The 15,803-nt window shown below is 44.2% G+C and overlaps 1 protein-coding gene across 2 annotated transcripts in view; it reads right to left on the minus strand.

The window, feature by feature from the left end:
* LOC115181935 (protein kinase C beta type) overlaps positions 1-15,803 on the minus strand; it is a 91,207-nt gene that overhangs the window by 3,815 nt on the left and 71,589 nt on the right. The window contains exons 13-17 of one of the 2 annotated variants that reach the window (XM_029743630.1): positions 12,290-12,428; positions 11,968-12,048; positions 11,750-11,857; positions 11,524-11,664; positions 5,294-5,681 (exon numbers count right to left, since the gene is read on the minus strand). In XM_029743630.1, the coding sequence (XP_029599490.1) occupies positions 5,532-5,681; positions 11,524-11,664; positions 11,750-11,857; positions 11,968-12,048; positions 12,290-12,428 (619 nt within the window). In that variant the 3' untranslated portion in view covers positions 5,294-5,531. Of the gene's footprint in view, positions 1-5,293; positions 5,682-11,523; positions 11,665-11,749; positions 11,858-11,967; positions 12,049-12,289; positions 12,429-15,803 lie in introns of those variants that run through there. The other variant, XM_029743629.1, reaches the window with a different exon arrangement.

Here is a 15,803-nt window from a genome sequence, read left to right on the forward strand (position 1 = left end):
ACTGGCAGAGAGACAGACCGTTACAGACGGGCAGAGAGACAGACCGTTACAGACTGGCAGAGAGACAGACCGTTACAGACTGGCAGAGAGACAGACCGTTACAGACTGGCAGAGAGACAGACCGTTACAGACTGGCAGAGAGAGGGTGTTACAGACCGGCAGAGTGAGAGAGCTATAGAAGGACATACAGAAAGCCTCAGGAAGAGAGGAACGGAGAGAAGAGAGAGATAGTTTCCAGGAACACTCGTTTATTTCCTACCTTCTGCTCTCCATCTCCATCTCTCCTCTAGGCCCCTCAGCCCCAGGGGGCCCTGCCCACCCAGCAGCCCCATATCCAGTGGACCAGCCGGGGCAAAGGTCCAAACTCTAGCCCCTGGTCTCCCAGGGGTGCTCCTCAAGGGGGTTCTATATGGACTAGCAGACAGTCTGTTCCTCAAGGGGGTTCTATATGGACTAGTAGACAGTCTGTTCCTCAAGGGGGTTCTATATGGACTAGTAGACAGTCTGTTCCTCAAGGGGGTTCTATATGGACTAGTAGACAGTCTGTTCCTCAAGGGGGTTCTATATGGACTAGCAGACAGTCTGTTCCTCAAGGGGGTTCTATATGGACTAGCAGACAGTCTGTTCCTCAAGGGGGTTCTATATGGACTAGCAGACAGTCTGTTCCTCAAGGGGGTTCTATATGGACTAGCAGACAGTCTGTTCCTCAAGGGGGTTCTATATGGACTAGTAGACAGTCTGTTCCTCAGGGGGGTTCTATATGGACTAGTAGACATTCTGTTCCTCAAGGGGGTTCTATATGGACTAGTAGACATTCTGTTCCTCAGGGGGGTTCTATATGGACTAGTAGACAGTCTGTTCCTCAGGGGGGTTCTATATGGACTAGTAGACAGTCTGTTCCTCAGGGGGTTCTATATGGACTAGTAGACAGTCTGTTCCTCAAGGGGGTTCTATATGGACTAGTAGACAGTCTGTTCCTCAAGGGGGTTCTATATGGACTAGTAGACAGTCAGTTCCTCAGGGGGGTTCTATATGGACTAGCAGACTGTCTGTTCCTCAAGGGGGTTCTATATGGACTAGCAGACTGTCTGCTCCTCAGGGGGGTTCTATATGGACTAGTAGACAGTCTGTTCCTCAGGGGGGTTCTATATGGACTAGTAGACAGTCTGTTCCTCAGGGGGGTTCTATATGGACTAGTAGACATTCTGTTCCTCAGGGGGGTTCTATATGGACTAGTAGACATTCTGTTCCTCAGGGGGTTCTATATGGACTAGTAGACATTCTGTTCCTCAGGGGGGTTCTATATGGACTAGTAGACAGTCTGTTCCTCAGGGGGGTTCTATATGGACTAGTAGACAGTCTGTTCCTCAGGGGGTTCTATATGGACTAGTAGACAGTCTGTTCCTCAGGGGGTTCTATATGGACTAGTAGACAGTCTGTTCCTCAGGGGGTTCTATATGGACTAGTAGACAGTCTGTTCCTCAAGGGGGTTCTATATGGACTAGTAGACAGTCAGTTCCTCAGGGGGGTTCTATATGGACTAGTAGACAGTCTGCTCCTCAGGGGGGTTCTATATGGACTAGTAGACAGTCTGCTCCTCAATGCACTTCAATTAAGGTGTGTGTGTGTGTGTGTGTGTGTGTGTGTGTGTGTAATGAGACAGAGAGCAGTATGCTGGTTGAGACGTTAGGCACGAGGAGGTGAGTTGAGTTATATTATATTATCATCCAATCAGAAGACAGATTTACACTTACAAGATCAACGACACACACCATCTCCCTACATCTTTACAAATCTCTGTAAGTTTCCTGTAAGACAGTAGACACTTGAGTTAACTCCCCAAGATCAGATAAGGACTATAGCCTTTAGCTCAGCAGACACACAAAACAAGATTCAGCCATCATCATTATCCTCATTATCATTATCCTCATTATCATCCTCATCATTGTCATCATCCTCATCATCATCCTCATTGTCATCATCATCCTCATTGTCATCATCATCCTCATTCTCATCATCCTCATTGTCATTACCATTATCATCCTCATTGTCATCATCATCCTCATTCTCATCATCCTCATCATCCTCATTGTCATTACCATCATCATCCTCATTGTCATCATCATCCTCATTCTCATCATCATCATCCTCATTGTCATTACCATCATCATCCTCATTGTCATCATCATCCTCATTCTCATCATCATCATCCTCATCATCCTCATTGTCATTACCATTATCATCATCATCCTCATCGTCATCATCATTGTAATCCTCATCCTCATCGTCATCATCATTGTAATCCTCATCCTCATCATCATCATCATCATCATCATCATACCCAGTCACTCTTGACACAAGAAAAAAAATCTCTTTCCAGTATTTTACTGTTTGACACATTTAACTGCTTGTTAATATAATCAGATCTCTCTTTAAACAGTTACAGAACACCTCCCAGCCCCCTGGTACTAATAACCAGTTAACTAACCTAGTACTAACTAACCCCCCTGGTTAAGTAACCAAGAACTAACTAACCCCCCTGGTTAACTAAACTAGTACTAACTAACTCCCCTGGTTAACTAAACTAGTACTAACTAACCTCCCTGGTGAAGTATCAACTACAACATCCCTGTTTGGCAGTGGTCAGATAATCCTAGACAGTGTCTGAAATCGCACCCTATTCCCTATGCAGTGCACTACTTTCTACTGGGCCAGGGCCCTGGTCAATAGCAGGTCACTATAGAGGGAATGGGCCCTCCCTGGTCAATAGCAGGTCATTATAGAGGGAATGGGCCCTGGTCAATAGCAGGTCACTATAGAGGGAATGGGCCCTGGTCAATAGCAGGTCACTATAGAGGGAATGGGCCCTCCCTGGTCAATAGCAGGTCACTATAGAGGGAATGGGCCCTCCCTGGTCAATAGCAGGACACTATAGAGGGAATGGGCCCTGGTCAATAGCAGGACACTATAGAGGGAATGGGCCCTGGTCAATAGCAGGTCACTATAGAGGGAATGGGCCCTGGTCAATAGCAGGTCACTATAGAGGGAATGGGCCCTGGTCTCAGAGCGATATCTAGAGATGGGTGGTTGGACTGGGTTGACAGACTATTGGAGATGAACCTTGGTGTGTCTGTGTGTTTCCAGTTGCAGTGAATGCTATTCTGAGGTGTGGTTGTTGGGCTCTGTGGCACAAAATGGCTGCAGTGTGTCTTCCTGTAATGGAGGACACTGGACCCTGAACTCTGACTCTGCTTTGGCACACTTTTACAGTAACGTAACATGGTGTGTGAGGTGGTGGTTGTCACGACTTCCGCCGAAGTCGGCTCCTCTCCTTGTTCGGGCGGCGCTCGGCGTCGCCGGTCTTCTAACCATCGTCGATCCACTTTGCATTTTCCATTTGTTTTGTCTTGTTTTTCCACACACCTGGTTTCAATTCCCTCATTTACTTGTTGTGTATTTAACCCTCTGTTCCCCCCATGTCTTTGTGTGGGATTGCTTATTGTAGTGCTTGTGCACGTTCCCCGTGAGCGCACGACGGGTTATCTTTGTGCCCATTTATCTTGTTGTGCTGGATGCCGTTGGTTTTGCTTAATAAATCTCTGGTTATTACCCAGTTCTGCTCTCCTGCGCCTGACTTCTCTGCCGCCAATTACGCACCCCGCTACACAATCCCTCACCAAGACATGGGGGGAACAGAGGGTTAAATACACAACGAGTAAATGAGGGAATTGAAACCAGGTGTGTGGAAAAACAAGACAAAACACATGGAAAATGCAAAGTGGATGGACTATGGTTAGAAGACCGGCGACTGCCGAGCGCCGCCCGAACAAGGAGAGGAGCCGTGACAGTGGTGGTGGTGGTGACAGTACCAAGGAGGCTACGTATATTCAGCATCCCTCCCTGTAACAACATGATGCTAACACGTCATAACAGTTATAGTATTCTGACAGTAAATCCCTAAACAGGAATCCCTAATCAATACAAAAACAATACCCTGATTGATCATTAATAGTAGAAAGTCGATCAGTTCGATCAGTCGGTCAATATTGGTCCCAGATCAGTGGGAGGTCATTTGATTGGTTGATGGTGGAATGTAACTGATTGATTTGATTATCGATTCTTTAAAATCGATTGATTCAGCATTTATAGGATTTCATACACATGGGTCCTTCTGTTCTGTTGAGTAGAAGTTGTCTTTAACCGCTGATCAGAGGTCAGATCTCCATAATGGTTCAGGTTAAGACTGGGGCATGGGGAACCTGATCCTAGATCTGTGTTTAAGTTAGGGTTTGAACAGTAGATATGGGTAGGGACAAGGCTATGTCCCAATTCTCTCTCCTTCCTCCCAAAGTATGCACTTGTTCACTTGAAAGCAAATGAGTGGTAAATGGAAACTCTACTCCAGGTTTACACCAATACAATGTTTTTACATTTGTGTGTTTTTTTAATTGTATTTATTTAACTACCGTAAATTCCGGACTATAAGCCGCAACTTTTTTCCCACGTTTTGAACATCGCGGCTTAAACAACGACGGGTTTTTCCCGCTTTCACATTTCTTTTCTCAAAAAAAAAAACATTCTGTGACGTGTTCAGTTTTTTGGCGGCATGAAGCTTTCATTAGACCAATGAAATTGCCGAACGGGTTAAGGTCAAACAACTTTTTTGTTTCCTGTTTAGATTAAATGGAGCGCTCTCAAACTTCCCATCATTCTGATTACGGTAGTCATTTTGTCACCATCATCATGACAAAGACACGAAAGCTGCATCATATGCATTTCTCCAAGTTGAAGGCGATTGATCTGGCTGTTGGAAAAGGAAATAGAGCTGCTGCACGGGAGCTTGGTCTTAATGAGTCGATGATAAGACGTTGGAAACAGCAGCGTGAGGAATTGACTCAGTGCAAAAAGACAACTAAAGCTTACTACTAATTTTGTATTTTTTGTTACAAGCCGTGTTTCGTTAAAGCCTATTTATTTTTGTTACAAGCCGTGTTTCGTTAAAGCCTATTTATTTTTGTTACAAGCCGTGTTTCGTTAAAGTCTGTGTAAAGTTAATTTTTTTCAATGTACCGGTAGGCACCTGCGGCTTATAGACATGTGCGACTTATTTATGTTCAAAATAATATATATTTTTTAATTCAGTGGGTGCGGCTTATATTCAGGTGCGCTTAATAGTCCGGAAATTACGGTAGGCAAGTCAGTTAAGAACAAATTCTTATTTACAATGACGGCCTACCCCGGCCAAACCCGGACGACGCTGGGCCAATTGTGCGCCGCCCTATGGGACTCCCAATCATGGCCGGATGTGATACAACCTGGATTCGAACCAGGCACTGTAGTGATGCTTCTTGCACTGAGATGCAGTGCCTTAGACTGCCTTAGACCACTCGGAGTAGTGGACAAGTGCACACTCAAGAGGGAGGAGAGATAATTGGGACACACCCTTGCTCCTAAACCATATCCTGGTAATGAAATGATATGAGATCTGGAAGAGGGGCAGGATCATGGAGCTAATGCAGCGCCGTGATTGGTCAGTCCATGTCGGGGTACTCTGGGTTAACAAATGAGAATCCCTGGAACTCTTCCTGGTCCAGGTTCATGATGACCTCCTGGTCAGGGGGGGTCAAGACGGGGGGGTGGCGTGTAAAGAAACGGTCAAAGTTCTCTGCATCGCGACCACACTGTGGAGGAGGGAGAGAGAAGAGGGATGGATGGATGAAGGAAATAAAAACACAACGGAGAGTCATCAGGTCCTCATCCACAACAGAATAGAAATATAATGAAGTAGATGGATGGAGAGTCATCAGGTCCTCATCCACAACAGAATAGAAATATAATGTAGATGGATGGAGAGTCATCCGGTCCTCATCCACAACAGAATATAAATATAATGTAGATGGATGGAGAGTCATCCGGTCCTCATCCACAACAGAATAGAAATATAATGTAGATGGATGGAGAGTCATCCGGTCCTCATCCACAACAGAATAGAAATATAATGCAGATGGACGGAGAGTCATCCGGTCCTCATCCACAACAGAATAGAAATATAATGAAGTAGAGGGACGGAGAGTCATCCGGTCCTCATCCACAACAGAATAGAAATATAATGAAGTAGATGGACGGAGAGTCATCAGGTCCTCATCCACAACAGAATAGAAATATAATGTAGATGGACGGAGAGTCATCCGGTCCTCATCCACAACAGAATAGAAATATAATGTAGATGGACGGAGAGTCATCCGGTCCTCATCCACAACAGAATAGAAATATAATGTAGATGGATGGAGAGTCATCCGGTCCTCATCCACAACAGAATAGAAATATAATGAAGCAGATGGACGGAGAGTCATCAGGTCCTCATCCACAACAGAATAGAAATATAATGTAGATGGATGGAGAGTCATCCGGTCCTCATCCACAACAGAATAGAAATATAATGAAGCAGATGGACGGAGAGTCATCAGGTCCTCATCCACAACAGAATAGAAATATAATGTAGATGGACGGAGAGTCATCCGGTCCTCATCCACAACAGAATATAAATATAATGTAGATGGATGGAGAGTCATCCGGTCCTCATCCACAACAGAATAGAAATATAATGTAGATGGACGGAGAGTCATCAGGTCCTCATCCACAACAGAATAGAAATATAATGTAGATGGACGGAGAGTCATCCGGTCCTCATCCACAACAGAATAGAAATATAATGTAGATGGATGGAGAGTCATCCGGTCCTCATCCACAACAGAATAGAAATATAATGGAGTAGATGGACGGAGAGTCATCCGGTCCTCATCCACAACAGAATAGAAATATAATGAAGCAGATGGACGGAGAGTCATCAGGTCCTCATCCACAACAGAATAGAAATATAATGTAGATGGACGGAGAGTCATCCGGTCCTCATCCACAACAGAATAGAAATATAATGTAGATGGACGGAGAGTCATCCGGTCCTCATCCACAACAGAATAGAAATATAATGAAGTAGATGGATGGAGAGTCATCCGGTCCTCATCCACAACAGAATATAAATATAATGTAGATGGACGGAGAGTCATCCGGTCCTCATCCACAACAGAATAGAAATATAATGAAGTAGATGGATGGAGAGTCATCCGGTCCTCATCCACAACAGAATAGAAATATAATGTAGATGGATGGAGAGTCATCCGGTCCTCATCCACAACAGAATATAAATATAATGGAGATGGATGGAGAGTCATCCGGTCCTCATCCACAACAGAATATAAATATAATGTAGATGGATGGAGAGTCATCCGGTCCTCATCCACAACAGAATAGAAATATAATGAAGTAGATGGATGGAGAGTCATCAGGTCCTCATCCACAACAGAATATAAATATAATGTAGATGGATGGAGAGTCATCCGGTCCTCATCCACAACAGAATAGAAATATAATGAAGTAGATGGATGGAGAGTCATCCGGTCCTCATCCACAACAGAATAGAAATATAATGAAGTAGATGGATGGAGAGTCATCCGGTCCTCATCCACAACAGAATAGAAATATAATGTAGATGGATGGAGAGTCATCCGGTCCTCATCCACAACAGAATATAAATATAATGGAGATGGATGGAGAGTCATCCGGTCCTCATCCACAACAGAATAGAAATATAATGTAGATGGATGGAGAGTCATCCGGTCCTCATCCACAACAGAATATAAATATAATGGAGATGGATGGAGAGTCATCCGGTCCTCATCCACAACAGAATATAAATATAATGTAGATGGATGGAGAGTCATCCGGTCCTCATCCACAACAGAATATAAATATAATGTAGATGGATGGAGAGTCATCCGGTCCTCATCCACAACAGAATAGAAATATAATGAAGATGGATGGAGAGTCATCAGGTCCTCATCCACAACAGAATATAAATATAATGTAGATGGATGGAGAGTCATCCGGTCCTCATCCACAACAGAATAGAAATATAATGAAGCAGATGGACGGAGAGTCATCAGGTCCTCATCCACAACAGAATAGAAATATAATGGAGTAGATGGACGGAGAGTCATCAGGTCCTCATCCACAACAGAATAGAAATATAATGGAGTAGATGGACGGAGAGTCATCCGGTCCTCATCCACAACAGAATAGAAATATAATGGAGTAGATGGACGGAGAGTCATCCGGTCCTCATCCACAACAGAATAGAAATATAATGTAGATGGATGGAGAGTCATCCGGTCCTCATCCACAACAGAATAGAAATATAATGAAGTAGATGGACGGAGAATAGAAATAGAAATCTATATTTTTTCCACCAGTGTTGTGCTGATTCATTTCATGCCAACTTAACACGACCCTGGAGGGAAAAAATAAATAACAGAAACTCAAGGGGTAAAAGCTGGTCATTGGATGAATGGACTAGTGACGTAAGAATGAGAATATTGGATTGGATAATAAAATCAGCCAACCAATCACAATTCGGACCGGACATTCTTGGACTTTCATTGGTTCAAATGAGCCAATGAAGCCTCAGCATCCTGTGACCTAGTGACAACGCAAACCAGTGGGTTGAATTATGCTGAGCCGTGGGACACCGGGCAGAGACCTGTCATGTGACCAGGCGGTGAGGGAGGAGCAGCCTTCTCTAACAGAACAGTAATCTACACCGCCCGGTCATGTTGTCAACAAGGCATCATGGTACATCGACCAGAAACATACAACACCTCTTTTCCACCAAATATATATGTTCGAATTTTCAAACTAGTTTTCATTAGGAAAAGAGGAGCACATGAAGCGTTTTAATCAGAAAACAATCACTTTTGCAAAACACACAATCCTACTCATCCCTCCACGTGTTTAATTTCGGCACTTATGTTTTGAGCCGACTTCGTCCTGGGCTTTGAACGGGGAACCTGGTTCACACCCGGGAAGCAGCCCAGTTCCTAAACTAATGCAATTCACTTTCACCCGGTGCAAAACACACCTACCCTGGAGACTGGGTCAGATTAATGGAATCCCCTCAATGAGACACCTACCCTGGAGACTGGGTCAGATTAATGGAATCCCCTCAATGAGACACCTACCCTGGAGCCTGGGTCAGATTAATGGAATCCCCTCAATGAGACACCTACCCTGGAGACTGGGTCAGATTAATGGAATCCCCTCAATGAGACACCTACCCTGGAGACTGGGTCAGATTAATGGAATCCCCTCAATGAGACACCTACCCTGGAGCCTGGGTCAGATTAATGGAATCCCCTCAATGAGACACCTACCCTGGAGCCTGGGTCAGATTAATGGAATCCCCTCAATGAGACACCTACCCTGGAGCCTGGGTCAGATTAATGGAATCCCCTCAATGAGACACCTACCCTGGAGCCTGGGTCAGATTAATGGAATCCCCTCAATGAGATACCTACCCTGGAGACTGGGTCAGATTAATGGAATCTCCTCAATGAGAGACATTGGCATCTGTTGGCTCAGACTAATGGCAGATGATATTTGAGGTTTGTGGGCAGGGCTTGACTTTTTCCTACATTTTGTTGTGTTACAAAGTGGATTAAAAGGGATTTAATTGTCATTGTTTTAATCAACAATCTACACAAAATACTCTGAAATGTCAAAGTGGAAGAAAAATTGTAACATTTGTAAAAAAATGTATGAAAAATAAAACAAATCTATTTCTTGATCAGGTAAGTATTTAACCCCCTGAGTCAATACATGTTAGAATCACCTTTGGCAGCGATTACAGCTGTGAGTCTTTCTGGGTAAGTCTCTAAGAGCTTTGCACACCTGGATTGTGCAACATTTGCACATTATACTTAAAAAATTATCCAAGCACTGCCAAGTTGGTTGCTGATCATTACTAGACAGACATGGTCAAGTCTTGCCATAGATTTTCAAGCCAATTTAAGTCAAAACTGTAACTAGGCCACTCAGGGACATTCAATGTTGTCTTGGTAAGCAACTCCAGTTTAGATTTGGCCTTGTGTTTTAGGTTATTGTCCTGCTGAAAGGTGAATTTGTCTCCCAGTGTCTGTTGGAAAGCAGACTGAACCAGATTTTCCTCTAGGATTTTCCCTGTGCTTATCTCTATTCTGTTTCTTTTTATCCTAAAAAACTCCCCAGTCCTTAACGATGATAAACATACCCATAACATGATGCAGCCACCATCATGATTGAAAATATGAAGAGTGGTACTCAGTGATGTGTTGTGTTGGATTTTCTCAAAACATAACGTTTTGTATTCAGGACATGAAGTTCATTTCTTTGCCATTTTTTTTGCAGTTTTACTTTAGTACCTTATTGCAAACAGGATGCATACTTTGGAATATTTTTATTCTGTACAGCCTTCCTTCTTTTCACTCTGCCATTTAGATTAGTATTGTGGAGTAACTACAATGTTGTTGATCCATCCTCAGTTTTCTCCTATCACAGCCATTAAACTCTGTAGCCATTTTAAAGTCACCATTGGCCTCATGGTGAAATCCCTGAGCAGTGTCCTTCCTCTGCGGCAACTGAGTTAGTAAGGACGCCTGTATCTTTGTAGTGACTGGGTGTATTGATACACCATTTAAAGTGTAATTAATAACTTCACCATGCTCAAAAGGGATATTCAATGTCTCTTTTTTTTTTTACCCATCTACCAATAGATGGCCTTCTTTGCGATGCATTGGACAACCTCCCTGGTCTTTTTGTTCGAATCTTTGTTTGAAAATCACTGCTCGACTGAGGGACCTTACAGATAATTGTATGTGTGGGGTACGGAGATGAGGTAGTCATTCAAAAATCACGTTAAACACTATTATTGCACACAGAGTCCATGCAATTTACTATTTTACGCACATTTTCACTCCTGAACTTCTTTAGGCTTGACATAACAAAGGGGTTAAATACTTATTGACTCAAGACATGTTAGGTTTTAATTTTTCAAAATGTAAAAAAATAAATCTAAAAACATCATTTCACTTTGACATAATGGGGTATTGTGTAAAGGCCAGTGACACAAAATCTCAAATGAATCCAATTTAAATTCAGGCTGTTACATAACATTTGGAAAAAGTACCTGTTTTTACCAGATCTAGTGGATCAAGAATATTCTATAGGTCCACAACTTAGAGATCCAGTGGATCTATTCTACAGCTTAGAGATCCAGTGGATCTATTCTACAACTTAGAGATCCAGTGGATCTATTCTACAACTTAGAGATCCAGTGGATCAGAATAGATCCACTGGATCTCTAAAGAATATTCTATAGAATATTCTATAGGTCCACAACTTAGAGATCCAGTGGATCTATTCTACAACTTAGAGATCCAGTGGATCTATTCTACAACTTAGAGATCCAGTGGATCTATTCTACAACTTAGAGATCCAGTGGATCTATTCTACAACTTAGAGATCCAGTGGATCTATTCTACAGTTTTGGGTTTGAAGGGATAGTAGGTAGTTATAATGAGGGTATAGAGGGCTATATATATCAATATATATAGAGCGAGAGAGAGAGAGATAGGTTATATAGGTTAGACTCACAGCTTTGGGTTTGAAGGGCGGCTGGACTTCCTTGTTCTCCAGTTTGTCCCAGTCTATGTAACGGAAGAAGGCATGTTCCTTTATATCCCTCTCCCCCTCCGGACCACAACCCAGACGCTTCCCTGGGTGCTTAGTCATCAACTAGAGACAGGGGTCAGAGGTCAGAGTGTGTGTGTCAGTGAGAGAGAGAGAGAGAGAGACAGGGAGTGTAAGTGTGTATACTCACCCCTTTGCAGATGGCGACAGCCTCCTTGGACATAGACTTGGGGTAGGACACGTGATGCTCCATGATGGACTGAAACAACTCATCCTCATCCTCACCATCAAACGGAGGCTGGGGAGGGACACACAGAGCACCACTGAGAGGACACCGCTGACATTCTGCACTACGTACTGTAAGACTATGTACCGAGACAAATATCACCCACACCCACACCCCCCTACCTGTCCAGCCAGCATCTCATACAGCAGAACGCCAAAGGCCCACCAGTCCACGGACTTCCCATAGGGCTGGTACGCTATGATCTGGAGGAGGAGAGAGGGATGAGATAGGAGGAGGGATAGAGGACTAAGGGGGAGGAGAGAGGGATGAGATAGGAGGAGGGATAGAGGACTAAGGGGGGAGGAGAGAGGGATGAGATAGAAGGAGGGATAGAGGACTAAGGGCGGAGGAGAGAGCGATGAGATTGGAGGAGGGATAGAGGACTAAGGGGGGAGGAGAGGAGAAAGAAGAGGATAGGGGATGAAGAACAGAAGAGACCATTACCTCAGGAGCGATGTAGTCTGGGGTCCCACAGAAGGTCTTGGTGGTGACACCGTCTAACATGTTCTCTTTACACATCCCAAAGTCAGCTATCTTAATGTGGCCTTCTGCATCCAGCATCACGTTGTCCAGCTTCAGATCCCTAGGAGAGACACACACACACACACACACACACACACACACACACACACACACACACACACACACACACACACACACACACACACACACACACACACACACACACACACACGTTACACACACGTTACACACACACACACACGTTAAACATACGTATTAAACATACACTATATATACAAAAGTATGTGGACACCCCCTTCAAAATGTGTGTATTCGGTTGTTTCAGCCACACCCGTTGCTGACAGGTGTATAAAGTTGAGCACACAGCCTTTCAATCTCCACAGACAAACATTGGCAGTAGAATGGCCTTACTGAAGAGCTTAGTGATGTTCAACATGGCACTGTCATAGGATGCCACCTTTCCAACAAGTCAGTTTGTCAAATTTCTCCCTTGGCAACTGTAAGTGCTGTTATTGCGAAGTGAAAACGTCTAGGAGCAACAACGCCTCAGCCGCGAAGTGGTAGGCCACACCAGCTCACAGAACGGGCCAAGTGCTGAAGCATGAAGCGCATAAAAGTATTCTGTCCTCAGCTGCAACACTCACTACTGAGTTCCAAACTGCCTCTGGAAGAAATGTCAGCACAACAACTGTTCGTCAGGAGCTTCATGAAATGGGTTTTCATGGCCGAGCAGCCGCACACAAGCCTAAGATCACCATGCGCAATGCAAAAGCGTCGGCCGGAGTGGTGTAAAGCTCGCCGCCATTGAACTCTGCAGCAGCGGAAATGCATTCTATGGAGTAATCACGCTTCACAATCTGGCCGTCCGACAGCCGAATCTGACCAGTCAGCACAAACACACGTTAAGAACGACGTACTGTCTCCATGACAACAGCGTCTGGACATCAGAACAGCGATTACTAACCTCCATTTGGATGAAGAAGATTTCTACTTCAACGAGTTGGCAGCTCTGGACGTTTAGCTTACCCCGGACCAGGCCCTAATCCCCGGGAAGCGGCGGGGAAAGAGAGGCTAGCGAGGCGCCGTCATGACAAGACTACGCTTGCGAGAATGTAGACCGCGATTTCCCTCTGTTGGCGAACGTGCAGAACAATGGATGAGCTCCGTTCAAGACTATCTTATGTTTCTCGGAGTCATTGCTGAACAGGGACGTGGATTTATTTATTTATTTTTCACCTTTATTTAACCAGGTGGCCAGTTGAGAACATGTTCTCATTTACAACTGCGACCTGGCCAAGATAAAGCAAAGCAGTGCGACAAAAACAACAACACAGAGTTACACATGGAATAAATAAGCGTACAGTCAATAATACAATAGAAAAAAAGAAAGTCTATATACAGTGTGTGCAAATGGATTGAGGAGGTAAAGCAATAAATTGGCCATAGTAGCGAAGAATTACAATTTAGCAGATTAACACTGGAGGGATAGATGAGCAGATGATGATGAGCAGATGATGGTGTGTAAGTAGTGATACTGGTGTGCAAAAGAGCAGCAAAGTAAATAATAACAATATGGGGATGAGGTAGGTAGATTGGGTGGGCTATTTACAGATGGACAATGTACAGCTGCAGCGATTGGTTAGCTGCTCAGATAGCCGATGTTTAAAGTTAGTGAGGGAAATGTAAGTCTCCAGCTTCAGCGATTTTTGCAATTCGTTCAAGTCACTGGCTGCAGAGAACTGGAAGGAAAGGCGGCCAAAGCAGGTGTTAGCTTTGGGGATGACCAGTGAGATATACCTGCTGCAGCGCGTGCTACGGGTGGGTGTTGTTATTGTGACCAGTGAGCTGAGAAGGCGGAGCTTTACCTAGCATAGACTTATAGATGACCTGGAGCCAGGGGGTCTGGCGACGAATATGTAGCGAGGGCCAGCCGACTAGAGCATACAGGTCGCAGTGGTGGGTGGTATAAGGCGCTTTGGTAACAAAACGGATGGCACTGTGATAGACTACATCCAATTTGCTGAGTAGAGTATTGGAAGCTATTTTGTAGATGACATCGCCGAAGTCGAGGATCGGTAGGATAGTCAGTTTTACTAGGGTAAGTTTGGCAGTGTGAGGGAAGGAGGCTTTGTTGCAAAATAGAAAGCCGATTCTAGATTTGATTTTGGATTGGAGATGTTTGATATGAGTCTGGAAGGAGAGTTTACAGCCTAGCCAGACACCTAGGTATTTGTAGGATATACAACTCTCTGGTTTTTCTATGCATCGTCAAGACCGGACGGCAGACTCGGGTAAGGTGAGAGGGGGAGGGTTGCGTCCCTTTGTTAACAACAGCCGGTGTGCAATTTCTAATGTTAAGAAAGCCTAGAGTTTTTGTTTGCCTGAGTTAGAATCCCTGCAGACCATTCTATTTACCAAGAGAGTTTATCTATATTATTCGTAGCTGTCTGTTTACCACCACAAACCGATGCTGGCACTAAGACCGCACTCAATGAGCTGTAAAGCACATTCAGAGGCGGCGCTCCTAGGTCAAAAGATAGGCTACTATTATCATTGTCAGATCGTGAAATGTGAGTTCAAATACATTTTTTCCTGGAGAAATTATTAGATCACCTGCAATTTTTTATGCACTAAAAAGATCATTGTGGACCAGATTGACACGGTCTTCCCACTATTTATTGTTTCTGCAGGATTCACCCTCTTCAGAGAATCATTCTGCATGATTCACCCTCTTCAGAGAATCATTCTGCAGGATTCACACTCTTCAGAGAATAATTCTGCAGGATTCACCCTCTTCAGAGAATCATTCTGCAGGATTCACCCTCTTCAGAGAATCATTCTGCAGGATTCACCCTCTTCAGAGAATCATTCTGCAGGATTCACCCTCTTCAGAGAATCATTCTGCAGGATTCACCCTCTTCAGAGAATCATTCTGCAGGATTCACCCTCTTCAGAGAATCATTCTGCAGGATTCACCCTCTTCAGAGAATCATTCTGCAGGATTCACCCTCTTCAGAGAATCATTCTGCAGGATTCACCCTCTTCAGAGAATCATTCTGCAGGATTCACCCTCTTCAGAGAATCATTCTGCAGGATTCACCCTCTTCAGAGAATCATTCTGCAGGATTCACCCTCTTCAGAGAATCATTCTGCAGGATTCACCCTCTTCAGAGAATCATTCTGCAGGATTCACCCTCTTCAGAGAATCATTCTGCAGGATTCACCCTCTTCAGAGAATCATTCTGCAGGATTCACCCTCTTCAGAGAATCATTCTGCAGGATTCATCCTCTTCAGAGAATCATTCTGCAGGATTCACCCTCTTCAGAGAATCATTCTGCAGGATTCACCCTCTTCAGAGAATCATTCTGCAGGATTCACCCTCTTCAGAGAATCATTCTGCAGGATTCACCCTCTTCAGAGAATCATTCTGCAGGATTCACCCTCTTCAGAGAATCATTCTGCAGGATTCACCCT

The sequence above is a fragment of the Salmo trutta genome, unplaced genomic scaffold (genome assembly GCF_901001165.1).
Source record: "Salmo trutta unplaced genomic scaffold, fSalTru1.1, whole genome shotgun sequence".
NCBI lineage: Eukaryota > Metazoa > Chordata > Actinopteri > Salmoniformes > Salmonidae > Salmo > Salmo trutta.